This window comes from Cloeon dipterum, chromosome X, assembly GCF_949628265.1.
Source record: "Cloeon dipterum chromosome X, ieCloDipt1.1, whole genome shotgun sequence".
Classification (NCBI taxonomy): Eukaryota; Metazoa; Arthropoda; class Insecta; order Ephemeroptera; family Baetidae; genus Cloeon; species Cloeon dipterum.
In genome coordinates this window covers 22783896-22806025 of record NC_088790.1, presented here as the reverse complement: position 1 = coordinate 22806025, position 22130 = coordinate 22783896, and the positions used below count along the sequence as shown (strand labels likewise).

General features: G+C 42.8%; 1 protein-coding gene across 2 annotated transcripts; it reads right to left on the bottom strand.

Moving 5' to 3' along the window:
* Positions 1 to 183: 183 nt before the first annotated feature.
* On the bottom strand, positions 184 to 21525 carry drn (doctor no). 2 transcript variants are annotated; one of them, XM_065493607.1, is made up of 4 exons: positions 21396 to 21525; positions 7532 to 7970; positions 5480 to 5648; positions 184 to 2154 (listed from the first exon to the last, which is right to left on the bottom strand). In XM_065493607.1, exons 2-4 carry the CDS (start codon positions 7817 to 7819, stop codon positions 2006 to 2008), a joined length of 606 nt encoding a protein of 201 aa, XP_065349679.1. In that variant the 5' UTR covers positions 7820 to 7970; positions 21396 to 21525; the 3' UTR covers positions 184 to 2005. The 2 variants fall into 2 exon arrangements, with proteins under 2 accessions (XP_065349679.1, XP_065349681.1); XM_065493609.1 differs by lacking the exon at positions 21396 to 21525 and adding an exon at positions 14339 to 14595.
* Positions 21526 to 22130: the final 605 nt, after the last annotated feature.

The following is a 22130-nucleotide window of genomic DNA, read 5'->3' as shown; positions in this document are numbered from 1 at the left end:
CCTGCCTTTTATAATTAGTAGTATTATATCCTCTATTAACTAACTACAGTTCGCCAAAAGACGTTTTAACGAAAACATTAAATGTCCTTGTTTGGAAGTCAAGAGAGAATTAATTACTATTTAATGAGAGGAAAAGCTAGTGATGTTTCTGGGTGAATGTGAGATATTCAAGGCTTTCGTCAGTTATTTTTATAACTTTTTTTATTTATATAAGGGACCTCACATACATCAGCATAATTTGAAAGAACATTGCTCTTGTTAAATACCACAAACGAAAAAGGAAAAATAACCCGAAGTGGGATTATAAAGAACATTGTCGTAGTTGGTGAACAAAGAACGAAATAATGCAAAAACATGCGACTTGCATTCGTGCCTGTTTTGTTTTTACATTACTACTCGCAACAATCAAGTTAAGATTTATACAAAGCTCGGGGCAAGAATTTTCGGCCTCTGCTCACAATTTATTTCCATTTTATCGTGAATCACAGACAGAGGAGTCGCCGAACACAGCAGCTCCATATAGCATGACCAAAAGTTTGTTCCTTTTGAGGGAAATTCTTGCCCGCCGTTTCGATAGTGTTTTTTACATACGCAAGATTGGATCGATAGCAATGTACACAATTAATTTTGCCATTTTCAATCTAAAACGTTATCGTCGTGATAGAGAAGAAATACATTTTTTGTTTTTATTTTCGCAAGCGGCATATAGCAGCAAGCCGGCATGGAACTGCCGACCCTTGTCTAAAAGAAAAAGAGTGTCTGTTTTTCGTGATAGTAACCATCAACTTCTTCTTACACACAAGACAGGCTATATCGGCGTATAATTAGATGATATTTGAAATGATAAATTGTAACAAACGATATTTTCTTCATTAATTATTTTAAATAATAGAATAAATTTAAATCACACTTCAAGCTACGATAAGGACCCCTAACGAACAAGAACGATTCTTCCGATCGGCATCAGTAAAGTTATTATGCAATAATGATTTCTTTTACAAGTTTCGTCAATTGCGAAGAGAGGGAAGAAGAAGAAGAATGCAAACAAAAACGGGGCGGACTCGCTCGCATCCACTATGTCAAAAATGGAGAAAACACACAGTGGAGACGGGTGAAAACAGATACACGCCTTGTTCGACATAATTTTCTATACACGTTGGATTCTTTCTTTATTTATATAATTTTATCTCACAAGTTCACTCCAAAAAGGTGTCAAACCGAAAATATACAAGAATTATTGTTGTCGCACTCGTCCAAACAAAATCAATTATCGACTTGTGGTTTTAGCAGCTTTTTGCCATTCGCCTCACTCACACAAACACGCACAAAGTAAAACCAGATACGAATCATTAGCAGCTGGAAACACCAAAAACTCTGGATTATAACATTGTCCACTGGTCGCTATTTTGAGTAATGATAAACCGTAAATGAATAACTATGAAAACAGCAATCAAACAAAGTCTTTCCTTCCGCTACAAACGAAGAATTCAGCTTACAAGTGTGATTATTCCGACTCTTTTGTATTAATTAATTTATTTATTATTAGTTAGTTCACTTTGTTGGCTGACCCCGTTGCTTGGTTTTTTGATATTTCGAGAGTTCAGTATTTAATCTTGGCTGGTGAGGAGGGAGAGAAGCCTTCGTCCTTTCTTCCTTCTTTGTGTTAGCAGTAATGGACAGATCGCGGTGTTTCTTCATACGTACGGAAGTGTGTGTGTGTGTATGTGTGTTCATCTTGGAAAATTCCTCTTCGTCGTCTAAACTCACGTGTGTGTAGCAGTAGTTGTAGTAGTAGAAGTGTGTATTAATTTCACCTTTCCGTGTGTGTCGTGTGTGTGTTTTGTGTGTCATGCAATTATTTAACTAGTATTTATTCGCGTTTTTCCTCTTCGAATGAACTAAAGCATAAAGTAAAACCAGCAGCTCACTCCCTGATGCGGCGGCGGCAAATCAGTCTATTTCAAGGCCATCACGAGAAGGTACAGAAGGTGAAAGCACAAGCCCCTCATATCTTCTGAATCTTCTCGCCGACCACGACGGGGTTGTTGCGCCGGATCTCCTGGGCGCCCAACTCTCGGTAGTCGAACGAACACTCGTGCATGTCCGAATACCGGTGCAGTGAGCAGTACAAGCCTCCGCAGCGGCACTCGAAGCCTGCGAAAGAGTAAAGAGGGCGGTTAGTCAGGGATTTAGGCCCGCTAGCAGCGGGGGAAAGAAGGTTTGAGCAGATGAAGCAGCGCAATATATTACCAGAAGTGTGCACACGGTCATGACGAATATGGTGAGTTAAGCTTTGATCAACAACAGGTCAAGTATGCAAAGTTTCTACCAAGTACAATTCAAAGAAACAGAGGAGGAACTAAGGTTTGGGTTTGGATTTTAAGACGATCAAACTTTTATCCTATGCGTCTCATTTACTTTATTAGTAGCTAAAGGAGCCTCACTTAACTTAATCTAGGACGATCCTTGGAGTACAAAGACGTTTATAAACTAGGTGAATACCCTCAGTCTGATTAATATCTTCAAAAATTCACGAATCGGCATAAATTGTAGTTCCATTGACAATTTTTCCAGGTAGACTTTTAAAAAAGTTTATGATTTTAAAGCTGTTAATATTGCAACAAATTTAATGTTGAAATAATCCAATTCGTTACGCGTCCGGAAAAAAAGTAAATATGCATTGTGCGTCAGCGAACAAATGGTACATATGCATTCTGCGTCAGCGAACAAAAGGTAAACCTGCACTTTTCACGATTTTACAGGAGGAGGTTTTATTTGTTTGCTGACATTACCTAAAACTAACCGGTTTAACGACTCCAGACATTAAATTTGAGACTGAATGCCGCTCATTTCAAAAAATGATTCGACTTGATACATGCAACAGAAACGGAGAAATGGCACATTTCTCTGCCAGCATGCACGAGAGCCAGCAAATCAATCGATCAAATTTCAAAATTAAAATAGAAAGCGAAGCTGATAAACCGATTTCCACGACACAGAACTAATGCCAACCGATTTAACTACATAATACGACCGGTATTTAATGAATTAAAAAACCAATATAAGAAAGAAATCTGTCGATTTTTGACTTGAGCAAAAAATACGAGACTCTGGAACGCGTCTTTTCTCGTCTCTTAAATTAAAATAGCGATTGCAATTTGAGGTTGCGGCATCTGTTGACAATAAATTATCAAAAATAAATTGCAAAGTTTTCGTGCATTATCCATGAAGCACTCTGATAAATTGTGTCGCAACTAACCTCTTTTATCAAATAAAACGCATCACCAAATCTCGGGTTTGAGCCATCAGAATTGCAAAAATTGAACACCGTTTGGCTCGTCTCAACCTCCCCTAGACAGCCAACGGGTTTTGGGGGTGGTCACCTACCCCACCTACCCCACCAACCCCAATTTCTGCTTTTTTTCTACCTCTGGAACTTTGTGCCACCCGAATCTCGGGTTTTAGTGGTCCTATTTACAAAAAATACGTACTGTTTGACTAGTCTTTGAATGAACTAAGTAACTGAATTGGTTTGAAGAGGGCAATTACTCGTCAACGTCGTTCCAAGGTGTTGAAACGGACAAAAAATGCTAAATTTCCCGTTATTGAGGGGGTTAAAAGGGGGTTGGGGGTTGGTTGGTCCCATACCCCTTTATTGCACTTGGGTACGTCAAGACGAGTCTAACGGTATGCGGTTTTTCAAAATCAGATGATTAGAAGTTGAGATTTGGGCGATCATCGAGCATATTATTGCATCGCGTCTTGATAAAAAAAAGCTTTGTGCACCCGAATCTCGGGTTGTGGTGGTCCTATTTACGAAAAATATGCACCGTTTGACTAGTTTTTAAGTGAACTAAGTAACTGAATGGGTTTAAAGAGGGCAATTACTCGTCAACGTCGTGCCAATGTGTTGAAACAGACGAAAAAATGCTAAATTTCCCGTTATTGAGGGGGTTAAATGGGGGTTGGGGGTTAGTGGGTCTCGTACCCCTTTAGTGCACTTTGGGACGTCGAGACGAGTCTAACGGTATGCGGTTTTTCAAAATCAGATGATTAGAAGTCGAGATTTAGTCGATCATCGTTTTTTAACAACCTCGAAAAACAAGGTTTTTCAAAATTTCCATTTTTTTAATAAAACGAAGAAAAACTCCAATCCAAATTTTAATGTTTTTAACTAAACTTTCTGTACTCTACAAAATGGCTATGGAAAAAATAAAAAATTTCAGTATATTCAATTTCAAATTCGAGTTTTAAATAAAAAATCAATTTTATGACCTTGACCTTTGACCTACCACTTTGAGGTCAATATAAAAGTTGTTTGCCATGTTGAGACGAGTTAAACGGTTTTTTAATTTTTGTTCTAGAACCATCCTGAGCAAAGTTACAAAGTACTCAAAATTCCCAGATTTTGACTTTCGAACGCCCGCAAAACCCGCAAAAATTAGAAATTCGGAGTTTTTTCAACTATTTTCTCGGTCAATTAAGGCAAAGTTTGCGCAAAAAAAATTTCTTCAAAGTCCATTGATCCCTGGACAAAAATTTGTTGATTTTCACCTTTTTCACAGATTTTTGCAAATGACATCTTTTGTCAGGCTATAAGCTAAATTTAAATTTTCCTTTATTTGCATATAGATGTCACTAATGATGAAAAAATGAGTCACCCCATGTATTTTGACCCGAATTTTTCATTGGTGGAATAAAATCGTTTTGCGTCAAAAGTGCATATTTACCATTTTCACGATTTACCTTTTGACAGATGTACCATTTGTCCGCTGACGCACAATGCATATTTACTTTTTTTCCGGACGCGTAACGAATTGGACATTTCCAGTTTTCAATACAACACTGATGACAATAGGGTATCAAATCACAAATTTTAATTTGTTTAGTCGAGCCTTGATTGATTAATACTTTCATTGGTAGGAAAAATATTAAAAATTTGGCTGTCATTTTTTGTTGTAAAGGTGAGTTCAAGGGAAGTTTTTATGAACAGATTTTTTTGTACTCCTGTTGGTCAATAATATGAGGGTTCGGGAAAGGTTTCGCTCCAAGAAAACTGTTCATTTGCGATTACTTTTCGTTGAGAACAATCAGAAATTCTCAGCTAAACAAACCACAATCTGAATTTTAGAAGTTAAAACAATCAAACCATTGAAAATGTGACTGGCAAGAATATCTCTAAACGTCAAAAAATATTCAAAAGAAACCGTCCAAAATTCCAAACCATTACTCTATGGTAAGTAATTATTTCCTAAAGCCAAAGTTTCAAAAACTGGTTACACCCAATTTTGTATTTTTCTTCTTATTCTTGTTAATTTTCAACCTCTCCGTAACCGTGTTAGTGAAAAGTTGCAAAAGAGCTTTACTGAATGTTAACGATTAATAATTGGAAGTGGAAATAACTCCATACTTAGAGGACATTCAAAAGAATCTACCGGCAAGGTGAATGTGACTAGCAAATAATTCATGTATTTCGTACCTGTGAGGCCGACCTTCTTGCGGCAGGTAACGCATCGATTCTTCTTCTTTGCCTTTCCATTGGAGTCCTTGTCCGAGCCCGCGTCGTCGGCCAGTTTTGACGCGTCGACATCGGAGCCCTCGCTTATGATCGAATTGCTCGCGCCAGCACCCTCGAGATCGGCACACAGCTGCGGAAATGGGCAAAGAATTAATTTAATTACATAATAGAGGACGGCAGAAAGGAGAGCTACAGATTTGTCGTCGGCCAGCTTAAGTCGCTTTTTTTCTCTGCAAGACGAAAGTTCACGGCCAACAATGACCTTAAATGCGATTGTTGGTTGCGTCACATTATTTCCCGCATTGGCGATTGTTTCCATTTTCAGCTCGAACGCGGAAATCGCGCCAATGCACTTCTCAGCAGCAAAGAACAGTTAGCTGCTCTTGGGCAAAACTCGTTTTCCCGGCGAGCAGCAGCACCATCTGCAGGCGCCGGGCCGCCCGATCGGCTGGAGAAAGGCCAGTCGAATTTTTTTTTACAACACACATGAGGTGCGCGAGTGTGATTTCGAATTGCTCGTCGGTGTCAATTCGTTGGCGCGCACGGCACAGTCATGCTCCCTTGGAGCTGATTTGTTCTGCAGCCTTGACAGCCGCGAGAGAGGGAGAGAAAATAAAGTCTTCCTCTTTTTGTCTGAGAATGGAAACCGCTGCCGCAGGTTGATGAGAGAGCCGCAGGTTCGCAGGGGCCACCTTCATTGTGCAATTTTCCCGCTGCTACTAATTGAGCAGCCGAAAAAGGAGCCAGTGCTAACTTAATTACAAAAAGCTCGGCTGTTTGCCTCGCGTTTTTCAGTGTTAGTTCCATAAATAGATGCGATACGGATGACTTCATTCCCGAGTAATGCCTGATTGTAGCAGAATTAACTGTATATTCAATGTTTTTGCTTTACAATGTTATTATCGCACTTCCCGATAGGCTTAAAATGTTTCCTCTGATACCAATTCGATTAGTAGACTTCCATGGAAATTATTTTCAAGTTTTTTTAGTGTATCGCTTTCGTTACTTTTCAAATGGAATTATCTTTATCTTCTCTTTTAGGTCATGACATGAGCAACAGGTTGAGGAACTAGACGCAACACGATTAAAATATTTTACGAACAAGGAAAAAGCAACGTTTTTCATTTTTGAGTTGTATCATATTGTCCTAGAAACATCTCAGAAAAAATTGATTCATTTTCATGGTGTTAGCAAGTTTTGGAAAGAAAAATCCTTATGGGAATGGATACATTTTAAGGCCAGTTTTTGGTTAATAACGCTGATATTTAATAAGATAAAACTGTTTACGCCATGAATCAACCGATGTCTCTTTACCCTTTCTAGAAAAGTTTCTTGATAACGAAAATCGGAATTAGCTCGCTAATGGCTAAAAATATGATCAATTCTTATTTATTTAGATGCCTAACAGCTATCTTACAATTAGCTCCAATTATTGACGGTTAAAAGAGTTCTAAAAAGGTTACAGGGCGTAGAACAGACCCTCTAGGAGACGAACATTGTCCTTATTCAGTTTGAGCAACTTGCAAAAACACCATAATTAAATTGATTTCGTCTTTCGATAAAAAATATTAATCTTGTAGCACTTGTGGTATAATTTGCAGCTTTAAATTCTGCACTTTTATGGCGAAAAAAATAATATATCACGTCATAAATTTAACCACCAATATAGAATGAACACTAAATTTATGTACAGAGATAAATTTTCGTTTATAATAATCGTAACAAATTCTTCTCTGTACTGCAGTACCGGAAAATTTTTTGAGTAAACTGGAGGCATTTTTGACGTTTCAGCGACTTGAGCGTTTGGCCGACGGTTATTTTTTAATTGGTAATATGAATAACCGTCAATTGGCAGAGCACGGTAATGTAAATATAATATTTCAAAATTATATCAATTCATATTCTACATTTCTAAAACCTTAACATTTTACACTTATCATGTTCTGCCAATTCACTATTATTTAAATTTACAACTAAACAATTAAAACAAGAAATCAAGTAAGGTGTAATTACATCTTTCGAGAGAAGGTCGCTGGGGGAGACGGGGATGGCGGGGATTGTGGGTTGCGCTGTCTCCATGCTCGAGGAACTGGACATGGGGAAGAGGGGTGCGCTCGACTGTTGCTGCGGCGTGCTGAGGACGGCGGGACGCGCGTCCTGAGGAGGCTGCTGCTTCTTCTTGAGCTGCTCCTTGTAGCACACCGAGCACATGTTGTCAGTGGCCGCCGAGCCGTAGAATCCGCACCCTGAGCGGCACATGGTCGGCTGCGACGCCTGCATCTGTTCCGATTCGCGCTCCATCGTTTTTCTTCGACGACCGCACGAGCGAGGAGGGCTTGCTGACGTTGCGTTCAGGGCGCTTCGGTGGCTGCCTCGGCCCTGGCGGATGAGCGCTGTGTCACCGGCGAAGTGTGTGATAATGCGGCTGGACTGTCAAAACAGCTGCAGAGCTCTGGAACACAGAATGACACAAGAATTAGTTTCATTGCGAGAGATGAATTCGTCTCTTTTTATTCTAAATGATTTGTATGAAAAATATTGTGAGTTTCTCAATTTTGCTTAAATTTCCTGCAGAAGTCTAGGTTAAAGGTGGGTTGAACAGAAAATTTCTATTAGTTATAAATTTAATATTATTTTGGGATGTTTTCTCTACGTGAGATAGGCACAGACGCTTTTGAAAATTATTTGCACTTTCTAGCTCGAGTGAGCGAATTGTTTTCATATATCTCATCTCAATACAAAGTCTCAAAAATTTGCTGCGCTTCACCATTCTTCATTCCTCTTGATGAGACAGATCTATTCATCTATGCATGCCGTACGACAGGGGTCCTTTTCTTCATGAAACAAGATTCAATTTCATATAGGGAGATGGTGATCGCAGTTCGCAACTATTTTCTTAAAAATAATAACATCTCTTATCAGGATAAATTTTTGTTTATATTTTCTATCAACCAGTTTTTCAGCCCTGGTTTTTTACATATTTTTTGAAGGGAAAATTTTTATAAATTAGGAAAGAAAATCGTGCAAATATTTCTCAAATTTAAAATTTTGGGATATAACCAATAACCAATGCATCGTAATTATAAAACAGAGGGCTATTGCAACCCTATTTACAATTCTGAATATCACTTAATAATGAAATTCGAACCAATTCCTAAACATTTAGTAGCTCTTATGCTCGCTAAGCTCGATAGACTTGGCATTGGTAGGCTAATTTTTTCTGAATATCCCCTGGCGCGTGCTATTTTGATTCTTGCGTCGATTTTTAAATTTTGTGCGACTTCTAGAGGAAGAATAAACAGCACTATAAATTCCCACGAAACTATCTTGCTTTGGCACGACGTGAGCCAAGAAATACCTCTTTTCGAGTCGATTCACCTTATCCAAAGTTCATCGCATTCAGGGGGAAAAGCAGCCGGCGCGGAAGGCAGGTGCCTCGCACGAGGACCTGCGCCGGACGGACGGGCACCTGACGATTCATTTGCATTCTCTAATTGCAGCACGGGCAGCTGAGAGCGCATTGTCAGCTGGTGCGAAATTTACTTTCTAAATTGTGGGTAGCTCTGTACACACACGCGCTCTCGGTAAAATATGTTCGTGTGAGTGCAGCAAGCAAGCAAGGTCGTGTGATTGCGAGTGCGAGCGAGGCTTCCATTGATTGACTTTAATGTTCTCGCTGCTTTAAGTAACTAGTTCGCTCGTTGCGCAGCGGTTCGTGTTTGTTCAGAGTCCGAAACGCGATTTATCAATTTGTCACGCCGGGCGAGCGACCGGCCTGGGCCGGGCCAGGCCGGCGTCTGCGTCGCTTCATCCTCTTTAAGAGAGCCAAGGACGGCGACGTTGGCCGGGTGGAGGTTATGCAACCGAATCTAGGGCTTCGACCTCGACCTCCGAATTATTCTTCCCTTCGTTTTACGTCTTCAGACTTTGTTCGTTCGTGGTGAATGCGTAATGACAGCCGGAATAAAATGGCTCCGCGTCGGTTATCACTGGTGCGCGATGACGTCAGTCGGTGCGTTTGGCAGTGAGTCACAAGAAAGGCCATTGATGTCATGCAAAATTCGGTTACAGCCGCAGCTGCTGCAACTTTTGTCAAGCGCTTGCTGTTTTCTTTTCGCTTGTTCTTCTCCTGAAAGTGAGAATCTGAATCTAGGTTACGCCTCATGCAAACGGCGGATCAATTGGAAAAGGGCCGGCGCCACCTCGTTACGAGAAATTATCTCGCCGAGTGACAAATTAATCGAGCCAAGTCGCTTTCCAAAGGAAAACCCAGAAGTCAGCCGGCTGATAACGAATTGAGAGACGTTCTTTTATCACCTAAGATAAAAAATACTCAATGCCTCATAGCATGAGTGTGAAGGCCTGTGCTCACTGCAGCAAAAACGACATTTTTTTCGCAACAGAGGTTTTTGAACCCCACCCACAATGAATGATATTGTTCATCGAACAAATTCCGAAATGGCTTGTTTCTCTTTGGAGGTGCACGATGCGTTCCGGTTTTCGCAAACGCCGCGAGCGAAAAGTGCATACAATAAAAGACGTTCGGCAGGTGCACAATAAATAAATCGATCGTCGGGTTGCACATGGCTGCGTTGCCTCATTCACTCGCTCACTCACACTTTTGTCTCACTCAGCTCGCCGCGGCGTCCGTTCTTTTGAGGAAAGTGGAACGCGCGCCGCTTCAATTATACAACCAACAACAGCATCGCCGGTTTCACTTTGTGCGTTCGCGTTGTACACGAAAGCGCACACAGCCGGATAACTCTATGATAGGCCAAGATTTTTTAGACTGATCTAGTCTGTTTTTCACTCGAAAGTGAGGCGAAGACCGTGCAAAAGTCAAAACTTTTACTTAATGCCAAAATAGAAAAAAACAAGAGCACTTGACACAAACAAATTATCCTAATTTTGGCTGTGGGATATGTCAGAGTCGTTATCAATATTAATTCTCGTGACTCTTTGATTATCTGACGATAACAAAGACAAGCTTAAGAGTTATGCTTCTAGAATATTTTCTCAACGAAAATTCTTGTCATATTTCAATTCGAATTAGTCAATGCAAACCAGTTTAAGTAAGTTTTGAATGTTGACTGTCACGTCAAGACAGTGGAAACATTAGAAAAAGAATAGAAAGAAATGATGAAACGATTGTTAGCAGTTTCATAAGTTCAACTCGAGGATCAATGAAAGTAAAGCAGCTGCTCGTTGCGTACTTTTCCATGAGAAACATTGTAACCTAGGGCACAATAAAATTGCAATTCAAGTTCATTGGATCGGAAAGCTCGACATTTTGCTGGTTTTGGTAAGAAAATCCGCCTAAATTGCAGTCAGTTTGCTCAATAAAAAGCTTGGCAGCGGCAATTGCCGACAGGAGAAATTTCAGGTCGGATATTAATTGAATTTCCGGGCACGCGCAAATTAGCAAACAGCGCATTACCGGCGTAAATATTCACGACACACTTTTGCCAGCCGCAGTACAAGAAATGCGTCATTACGGAATCTAAGTGACTAAGTGGCTGCGCGATAAGAATCGCCGCTTATCCACTAAACTGCGGCGGCGGCGGCCTTGCCTCAAACTCCGGCCCATCATTCCTCGAGCATCAAGAAGTGTTTGTTTGGTCTTCGTTACAGTCAAGGAAAAATGACTAAATTGAATTCCAAGGTTTGATTGGAGCTGGTTCACCCAAGAGTAATTTTATTACAGTGCAGAGCACGGAGCTTTCAGCATTGGTTATCAAGATCAAGTCCAAACTCCTCTAATTTTCCGTGCTAATACAAGTGGAGGCTAATATTTGATTTGGAAAGCGGAGCGAAAAAAGGGTTGTTTGCGTGGAGACAGCACGCAGTAGCATCGGTAACGTGACGCAAGTTGCTTTGCAACACGGCGCTCGACGACAACGACGGTTCCCGAGGCGAGGGACGCAAACAACAAACTAATCTCGGGTGCATCTAGGCTTTTTGCTCGCGCAGACCGTAATCGCACTCATTACGGGCTCGTTCGTCGAAAGTGCCGTGCGTGCGGCGAGCGAGCGAATTCGAAAAAGAAAGCGAGTGTGGCTGCCGATGCGCGAATCTCATGATAACATGTATCGCTCTCGTGACGCCAAGGGCCAAGGGCCACGGGCGGCAGAAATTTGAATCAATCGCGAAGAAGCAGGCAGTTGGGCCAGGTCCAAAGACTCGCCACTTGTTTTGAATCTGCGCTTTTAGGTCGACTCGCGTATTGATTGAAGCACAACTGGCAGATCAAATATTTTCAAGGGCGAGATCCCCTCTCCCTTATACTGTTTGTTAGTTCATCAATTGTGTTCTGATTGCAAAGAAAATAGTCAATACCAAATATAATCGCGTTTTTCGATGAAATTTTCAAAGGAAATGTTGTGTAATGGGTGGATGAGGAAAAAGATACCATAAATCGCTTTTGAGATTTCCTTCTCAGATTTCATCTTAAGCATACGTTTTGTTATTTTGTTATGGTGAGTATATTTGGAAATTGAACAAGCACATTACATTAAAATTTATCAACATGTAAACAACGCAAGGACGGAGATTCAGTTGCTCAAGGCGCTGTGCCGTTTCGGCCGAATAAGTGAACTAGCCGCCAGGCGAAATCCAACCTGCGGATGAGCCGGTTCGTCCAGTTGCTTCAGAAATTATCGCGGCCGAGACCTCTCGAGGAAATAAATTAAAATAAGAAATCTCTCTCTCTCTCTCTCTCTCTCTCTCTCTCTCTCGCTGATGAGAAGTCCCATCGAGCTAGAAAATTTCATAGCAACGTGGTCACCTGGCGTGAAAATTTTTATGTGGGGAAGAGAGATATAGAGAGAGCGAATTAAGGTGGCTCAAGGTTTGAAAAGCAAATAAATTGAAAGCAAGAGGGGAAGGAACTCCACCCCTGTGTAGCTACAAAATAAATACATCAAGCTACAGGGGGCGAGCTTTGAGACTCAAGCAATTTGTCAGGCGCTTTTTGTTAGCTCTGTCATCAACGTTTCAAACGATTTTCTTCAAATGAACCAGAAACCGATTAAGCCATTTTCGAAGGGGACAATGGGCAAAGTCACCTTGCTGGTGCGAACGCAACAAGTGCATCTTGCGTGATATAATTGCGCTACATGCTGTTCGCATTTCAAGCCTCGGCTGCGGGTGAATTGCAGCAGGCTCGGGTTCCGCGTGCAAAGACGGGGCCCTGGTCATCCAATCCAGCAGCAGCCGCCGCCGCCGTCGTCGCCGCCGCCGCTGTGGTGACATCAGCCTGCGCACTCAATTACAATCGCCCATTCAAATGGCCGTTCTAATTGAACGAACAAGTCAGGGAGGCACTGCCTTTTGCCTTTCCAGCCGCTCCTCTCGTTCGCGTTTGGCTGCACTCGAAATGATAAAAAAGGACGCTTGTGAAATTCGGCGAACAATGATGTCCATTCCAGTTTGGTCGTTGACATGCCCCAGAAGCTTGAAATTAAATTTCTGTTGATTCAAAAACCGAAAATCAACTCGGTCATTTTATAAATTGTGAGTATTATCCAAAAATCCCACCAGCTTGTGGTGATTTAGAAAACGTTGAATTCCACCGAAAACAATTACGTCTTCAATTTTCACTAATTAATGACGGTTTAATTGTGAAACGCTTCACCCGTGATCGCTTCCTCGGGCGAAATTCACAGAGCGAGACCCACTTTTTACGAGTCCGACTGAAAATTGCGAGACAAACAATGCGGCTGAATATTTTTCGCGTCAAGGCGAGAAGAGCGGCAACTTCCGCGAACGGCGCTCGAGTCACAAGGAAGTGTCTTCGCAGAAAGAAAAACAACCTTCACGGTTTCCAGTGCACACACATGCTTGATGAGTGTTCGCGGCTGCCTTTTTATGGACAGATTTGCGTCGATTGACCCTTCAAGGTCCTTCGCGGATAATGTGGCCATTTCTCTGCCGCTCGTTTTGGCACCCTGAAAACGGGGCTCAAAACACCGTGCAACGCGTCACGTATATAGAATTGACGTTGAAACAACTGTAAACCAAGTGTTATTACTCACTCGCACTCGGCTTGGCGTGAAAAGTGTGCGAAAGCCCCGATTAGTATTTCTGTTTGTTAGTCAGAGATAATATATTATATTGTTACCGAGCGCGATTGAATCAAATCTCGAAAACTCCCATTTCACAATCAATAAGACGTGCGTTATTGTCTGCTGCACAAATGTTAGCGAACAAAAAATATTTTCTATAAAAGAATTGTTCAATTCCCTCTCATTGTCCTCTCTCGATTTGAAATTTGTATACAAAAGGATTGCACGGTTTTAGTCAACCGTGTTCAGGATTTTTCTCTCGAAAAGCGGAGATTTTTCACGAGACTCGAGTCACTGCCTTTTCGAGCGGAGGCTGCGGGCCTTTCGGAGGAGTGATTTACGCGCCATTAGGAGCGGCTCGTGCGTCCATCAGGGAAAAAGGGCGCGATTAACATAAAGAAAGAAATATAATAAGTTTCGAGTGCGATGCACGTGGCAAGGTTACTACGCCGATCGCTGGCTGCTGTTGCTGTCGTCCGCGGCGGCTATAGATAGCCGTAACACATAGAGAGTACAGCAAGAAGGAGGACGCAGAAAAGCTGCTGCGGCTGCTGCGTTTCAAAAGCAGAACTGCGCCAGCGAGCGAGTACAAAACAAAAACACAAACACGGAAACGACAAACTGGCAGCAGATGCGAAAAATATAAAAGGAACGGTTCTCGGAACACTTTGTTGCTCACTCCTTGGGAAAAACACTGACTGAGACGAGTCTCTTTCGCAGCTAGTATTTAAAAAAAAATCTTGTGAAAAACACTTACGTTTCGAGAACACGATTCACTGAAGTGGCGAACGCGGGGGGCCCTGGTGCGCAACCAACTGGCTCCGATTTTGTGGATTTTGTGTTAGCACCGAACAGACAAGACACACTGGACACCAAACCAACTCGCAAGTGCACCACTAACTGAACTACTCGGATCACTGCGCGTCCGGGGGTTGGTGTGCAGGTCCCAACTGCGAGCAGCTAGGGACTGACGACTGTCTCGGGCCACGCCACGGGGAAAACTGGCTCGAGACGTTGCGTCAGGCAGCACGCACTTTCCGACCGAGCAGCTGATTGCCGAGCGAGAAAAATAAGGAAACCCCTTCCCCGCCCTCCCCCGCTCCTCCTCCCGTTGGGCGGCTTGCTAGAGAGGAAAACAGCGTCACACTGACGTCACCAGGCACCAGCTCTCGAGCGCTGGCTCGTGGCGATTGAGAAAATAATAGACGGAATAAAATTAGCTGTCGCCGGTGGAGAGAATAATCGGGATTCCTGGAAGTAGTGATTCAGTGTGCGGTTTCCAGACTGGGGCAAAATTTAATCAAGTTGGGGAATTTTAGCTTGATCCTCAATCTTGCGTAACTGAAATTCGACCTAGCCTCCAAATAATATAATCTTAGACGGCAAACTCGAGTTCAATCAAATGCATTTACCATGAACTGTTATTTCAACTATTTCAAAATATAGTATTATGTCAACATACTATTAGGAGAACACAAATTTACCGCTCCAAAAGCAAATTATGAAAAAATAATAACTCTTTAAGGGGAAGACGATAATTATTATCAAATAATTTTTAAAAATAAAGACCATGAGAAATAATAGTAATTTAAATGCATATATATGAGAAAAAACAATTTTAGCAGTTTTTATGACACCTAAATTAAAATCTATCCGAGGTTAATCTTTTTAAACAGCCTAAAAGTGGGTTGATACCATTATTTGACCATTGATATTTATGCAATTCAGCACTTTTTGACTTCCGGTGATCTACAAAGCATTAGAATCAGTTAAGTCGGGACACTTTAATTTTAAAGCTACTCTATTTATTGGAATTCGTGAATTTGGGACTGAAAGTTGGCAGTTGACCAGTTTCTCTGTGGCTCCAATTTATCTCTTTAGTGCTCTAAAAACTCTGGGAAATTCGGTTTTTTTGAATGTTCCAGATATCTTGACACTCATTTTTCACAAACAGGATGCCTTTGCTTACACTTTTAAATTTTTCTCAAACTGCATGACTCGGGTGCATCGTTAGATTGAAAACTGAGAGGTACCAAAGGCATTTTTAATCAATTTTTTCACTGATAAAAATCCTTTTAATTTACTTGAAGCCGCAAACCTGGACATTTTTTAAATACACATCCCAAATTGAGCATGTTTTACACTTTCATGTTCATAAATCATTAACTGAAAAATTAAAAATAATCTCCTGCATTTGAAATTTGAATCCGAAGCCTCGCTTACTAAATGCTGGCACGTTAAAAGCTGAAGCGTTTATTTTTCAATGTTGTTGGCCTCACCCTCCGATATCAAAATAAGTCAGCCTTGATCGCGTGCACGAGTCTCACAATTTCTTCTCTTCTCTCATTACCCTGCACGCGGCGCGGTTCGATTGCGATTCACCGCAACTCAGAAAATAAAAACCGCGCGGGATGACATTCATGAAATTTTGAGGCCACGTATAGCGCAGGTCGGTCGGCTGGTGAAATTAATTACACGAGCTCACCCACTTCGGGGGCAACCCGAAATACTCGTCGGCTAATTAACTTGCAAAACAAAGACGCGCAGCTCTCGGGAGCGCGCGGGCCACGTGATTGCGAGTCGTGCTCCTAGCAGCGGCGGTGTCTACGTACTTTGGCCGCGTGCCCGTCGATAAATGTTCACTTCGCATTTCGCGAGATTAGCAACGCAAAATGCCGCTGAGACACTGAAAAACGGATTTTCCTTGTTCTGAAAGCTTTTGGAAGTGGGTGCGTGAGGTTTCCCCGACGCCTTTGCACATGAAGGAGTTACTTCCTCCGGCTCTCAAGAGGGCAAATTTGACAGAACACAGATTCCCTATAGCAGAGTACTTATAAATAATCTAGATTTTGTCTTTGACGGGATGGATCCTTAAGTTATAAATTTTTCCACAGTTAATTGCAACAGATTTTAAACTAGTTGCTGAAAAAACCATTTCCCAACAAGTTTCAGCGTCGTAGAGGCACACGATATCATGACGAATTACAATAAGTATTGATTGAAACAATAATAATTACAATTCATGCGTCCAACACAATAATTATGAAATTCAAAATTCAAATCTCCTAATTTTTGCCAGAACTTATTGGAATTTTCAGCGGCTCTTACGTAATGGTTTTTAATCTATAAATAAATACAACACATTGCACGATTTTCCGAGCTAAAATTAAAGCACCGACGGCACTATACCGATCAATTTTCATAGAGGATGCTTATATTGCTTATTCAAGCGGTGTGGGAATGGCTCAGGGAGCGACCCCATTTCGCAGGAGGCGCAAAATTAGCGATGAAATTACGAGATTGACTTGCTGATCGATAAGTGCCAAGTGCAGCAGGTGCCTGCCTGGGAACCCACTCAGAACTCAGACATCCGTCGGGCCCACGTGACTCGGCCATGCACTTTGGTAACAAACAATTAATTCAGTCTGCTTTCGCGTTATGTGCGTCGCTCGAGCCAAATCCGAATACCCCGCACGCCCGGGGCGCGACCTTGCGCTGGGTCACATCGACAAATAATAGAAATGCGTCGCTATTTCGCACACAGGAAGAAACGAAAACACGGCCTTCGCAGGGAAAGGGCCGTTCCCACGAGCGGATTGATTTTTCTTGTCGTCAAACTTAGTTCTTTTCGTATGAGTGAGGTAAATTCTGTAAGGAAGTAATCAGAGATTGCTTTTAGAGTGTGAAATTTATTCAAATCACGCTCGACGAACAATTTTGGAGAAGCAAATGCTTATCAAGCGGATTTCCTCGTTCATGGGAATTTCTTCCTTGGTGCTACAACGATAATTGAGAAACATTGGGTGGCGAGTGGCGAGATAGAGAGAAAAGACGCAATTGGACTAATCAAGTGAGCAGGGCTGGTGCGCCGTAAATAAGAGCGAGCTGACTTGATTAAATACAGCATAAATAAATAGACTAGCACGCACGGGTGTACTTTGGACTAAATTCAAGCGGCTGCTCTAGATGGAGATTCAAAATAAATAGCTCGCCGCTATTGGGAGCAGTCTCGGCAAGACGCAAATTGCGATTAGCGGCAATACTGGGGCCCTGAGTCAGGTGATTCCTTGGCAGTCAGCAGGCGCGAAAGTGACTCACTGCGTTTGGCAATGTCCTGCAACTTTGCATCAGAAACGGAGGACCATAATTGAAACTAACTGCGCTGCTTAATTTAAAAAGGAGAAGCGAGAATACGAGCTGCCGGGAAATAGGCTGCGCGAATCGCGTCTCTCGTAGCAACTGAAATAACAAATAAGGGATTTTATATTTTATTTCATATTATTCTCAACATTATTTCGGACCGGACACTGAGCAGCCATGGAAAATTGAGCTCTTATTGAAAAGGGAACAAGCGACGAAATCTATGAACGCTCACCCTCCTTACAAGATTCACAATTTCAAATAAAGGAAACCTATTATTTATTTGCGGCATGGTCGGCTGCAGCACAGTCTCATTGTGCCGCCGTCGATCCCTTCCCAGGAGCACGAGGGAGACCTTTAACCGTAGAGCAGGATTTTTAAAAGGGGCGGCCTGCCTCCGTTGCGCTTCTCGGCTTGGACGGCTGGTGGAGGAGAGGCAGCCGGCAGGTTCTGCCGCTTTTTGTGGCCAGCCCATTTCGTGAGCGGAGAGATGCGCGGCAAGGTCATCCGTGTTGGCTCCGCAGGTACAGCAGCGGCCAAAAGCGGCAGCCGCCCCGTTCCATGCTTTTTCCTCGTGTTGTACCTTGCCTCTGCCGCCGCCACCGCCACCACCACCGCCGCCGCAGCCGCTGCACTTGCCAACCAGAGACCACCGACCTTGGCAGCTGCAACTCCAGCTGTTCCGCCATTTCGAAATTTCGCTCAGCGGCGAGGCGGCTTGTTGCTCTAGCCTGAGTGCGGATGGATTTCAAGACTTCAGAGGTGCAATCGGATCGAAAACATTTCGATACGCAGTTACCAACCACCGCGGAAAAAAAATTACAACGCACCTTCAATGTGAAATTTAAATTTCTGGCCCAGTGCGGGGAAATTTGAGAGTACCTTGAATTGTTTGGATATTTCAAGGCTTCAAGAAAGCGTGAAAATTTTCCGTCTCTTTACTCGTTTTTTCGAAGTAAAATCATAATTAAAATTTGCATGCTCGAGTGCAGTTTTGATCACGATTTTCGCAGGAAATCGCGTGCTCGCAGAACTTCCGTAGGCAGAATACGATCAGCCAGCTGCCTCGTGCGAGTCTGTCTGTATGTTTTATGGCAAGGCGAGCGAGATGAAAAGAGCGGAAATTTTAGATGCTAATTCCGAAGCCTTTTTTTACGGCAGGCCCGCAGCAGTCTGTTCGGTTTTTTCCTCAGCTCGGTGAGTGTCCCTGGCTGGCCAGTCGACCGGTGCGGGAAAAGGAGAGGATCCCGTGGTAAGGTCAAGAACCTGGCGACTGGCAGCCCTAAATGGAGCGGCCGCCACCGCGTTCTCGAATTGTGTAACAGGAAGGAGCAGCAATTTTGATTTCTTTCTCGGGTAATTCGCGAGAGCGGAGAGTTTCCTGGCCGACGAAACGCGCTCGAGCCCCAAAGGTCGTTTACCCAGACGGTGCGTCCGTCCGCGTGTCGGTCGTGCGCGACGCGCGATACCAGCCATTTTCCAAGGCGACTTCCGATGACAAAATTAGGCGAGAGTAAAATAATGCGTGCCGAGTGTAAGCGGAAATCGCAGATCAGCATTTTTTTTAATCAGTACCAGGAAAAATGGTACTTTATTTCGCGACAGTTATAATTGAATAATTAATTATTATTCTGTGGAGTAAATTAAAATTTATTTCGTCTCTTAAAATTTACTAATGATGAAAGGTAATACTTTTTGTTAGCATTCTGCGCCAATTTTTTTGCAATTATTTTTAAAAAATTAAAAAAAGCTGGCTCCGATCCCAGCAAAGATTAGTTGGTTCTGCGAAGTGGAGTTCATAATCTGAACGCGAATATTCAAGATGACTAATCTGCGGACTGCAAACAGGAAGTTTTCGCTTGTGGGGCTTGCTTGGAAGTCGTAGCAATTCAGTGAAAATGCTTTAATCCACAGCCTACTTTCAAACTAAGCACACGCATTATTTTTCTGTTTTCTGAGGCATGGTGCAGCGCCATTGATTATTTCGAACAGGCCAGGAAAATGAGAGCAGATAGCTTATCGACAAAATTGATTTTATTTCAAAAATATTGACGGCGTGCAAACGATCACGGCTTGTAATGTTGTCAAACTATTATATCGTTCAAGAAATATACTAATTCAAAACTGCTCCAAATCAAAATTTGTGTGCTCGCTGAAGTGAAAACCTTTTTACTAAACGAGGTTATTCAAAGGGATAGGTGTTATTTCTTTTAAAGTGTCATTTTTGAGAGTAGATTCGACACAAGAATTGCCATGAGTAACACTCTAGGAGAAATTTCTCACATTTCTGCTTGGCTGGCGTTTGATATTTGGTCTGGGGCGGCAGGAAATCGCAAAATTTGACACCGAGCCGAGTCGCACGAAAGCCGATTCAGCGCCCAAGGGTGCAGTACCCTGGTTGATATTACAACGCGGCCGCCTTTCAAGTTAAATCCTGTTTTCAGCATTTCGTGGATTTATATCATGCTCTCGGCTGGTTGCCTCAGTCTAAAAGTTAAGGATTAGAGGATTATCCGCACGTGGCAATCAAATAGTGAGGCACTCTCAATCAGCATATTTTTATTTTCGTTCCATTGTTTCATCAGAAAGTAACAACTTCGTCTTTCAAGTGATTTGACGTTGATGAGCTCTTAGTTTTTCGATAATTTGGATATGTAAAAAATAATCTAGTTTATGAGCCACTCTAGTGATGGAATTAAATCAAGAGCACTACATTTTTTGTGTAAATTCAGTCCTGGAGACAGGAGACAACATACACTGCACGCACAATTCACCCTTTCCGCTCATTAATTGGACAAAATCGGCGGCGCACGCCCTTGCTTTATCAGTTGAGACACAAGTACATAACGAGTCGGGTGTTCGCGTGCAGACGTGCGGGGTCAAGCAACTCGAATCGCAAGCACTGCCAAGGGGATTTCCATCTTTTCGAGAGTCATCCTCGAGTGCACGCTAAGTACGAATCTGGAAAAAGGAACCTTGGGACGGCCTTCGTCGATTTTTAACAGTGCCGTCTGCAATTAAGCCAGCCGATGTTTGCACAACGCGTTGAAAGCGTCGCAGCTGGAGCCCGAGGTCCCATTGCAAAAGCATCTCAGGGCCCCAAATTTGGATGGTGGGCTACCCCTAGCAACAAAGTCAACAGCTGATCCCCACCTAGAGGTCTGCGGAGGCCCCCCTGAGTGAGACGCATTTTCCGCGAACACCAGCTGCGCCTGACCTCCCTGGCGCCGCGAAGGGGCTCAGAACGCCTCGAATGCGGTGTCTCCACCGCCCTCAGGTGCGGTTTCGGGCCCACAAGGCGGAGAAATGCAATTGCGTTTCTAATCACGGTCGAGATCAGATTATAATTATGGATGAGTCACTTTGGACGGTTGCGTCGCCCTGGCAACGCGTTTCCCCGACCTGACAGTCGGCCTGCAGACCCTGGACCTAGTTTCGGTCGCCGAGGTGCACCAGCAGTTGCATTCGGGACGAATTCTGCCTCGATTCTCGGTGCGAATTTCTCAATAGACTTGATTGCGCTCCAAAGTAAAATGGCGACCACTCGAGCTCCCATTGTGTAAGGCGAAACTTCCTGTCGTCTTTGCGCACTTGATTCAGCACTATTCCTTCGCATTTTCCACGCATTTCGTCACACGAGATATTCACGAAACTTACTGAGCGGTGCAGCTTACCTTTTCTTAACCAAAAACGGCCAAAAATCCTCTACAACAGGAGCTGATGACAGGGCATTACCACACACCTCGGACATAAAACGAAACTGATCACGTGACAGCGTTCTCCTCTCTCATTGGCTGACTGAGTTTTACAGCTGTTTTACATTTTGATCTAAGCGAGGAGTTGGGAAAGGAGTTGCAATCGGAATAAAATATTTAAGTCTAAGCAGGGTGCGTCATCTATTAAAAGTCCAACAGATCGGAATGATCACTCCAAAAATTTGATACGTAAGTCATTTGGAATTGTTTTATTCCGTTCACAGGGGTTTGCCACTTTGGAAGTCATTGCAATGGTGCTATCACATGATTAGTACATACCTACCCCGCTGGCACCATCATACCCAGCACCAGTGGGAGCCAAGCTTAGCTCCGGTTTATACCCTCTATGTAAATGCGATTTCTAATTCGCTGATCAATGCGATTTCCCTGATGATTAATTAGTCAGGAAAATCCAGTTTCACATTCACAGCGCAAGGTTGAAGAGAATATAAAAATTTTCGTTGGAAACTCAGAAAAATTAATGCTCTGACGAATTACAAAAACGAAGAAACTATATTGGCATGTAAACATCTGGCTTCTCTTTTGTCCGTCGGGACCGGGAGGGAGGAGCCAGATAAAAGAAAACTTTAAAGGGCAGGCGCGCTGTGCTGGCAGCAGCAGCTGCTAGTACATATTATAGCATCAATGTTTGTT

Excerpts from the sequence above, each read along its gene's own strand:
- drn (XM_065493607.1), bottom strand. The coding sequence starts at position 7,819 with ATGGAGCGCGAATCGGAACAGATGCAGGCGTCGCAGCCGACCATGTGC. Across the intron at positions 5,649-7,531 it reads GCGACCTTCTCTCGAAAGAT|CTGTGTGCCGATCTCGAGGG; the intron begins GTAATTACACCT and ends CCATTTCCGCAG. Across the intron at positions 2,155-5,479 it reads CAAGAAGGTCGGCCTCACAG|GCTTCGAGTGCCGCTGCGGA; the intron begins GTACGAAATACA and ends ACTCTTTCGCAG.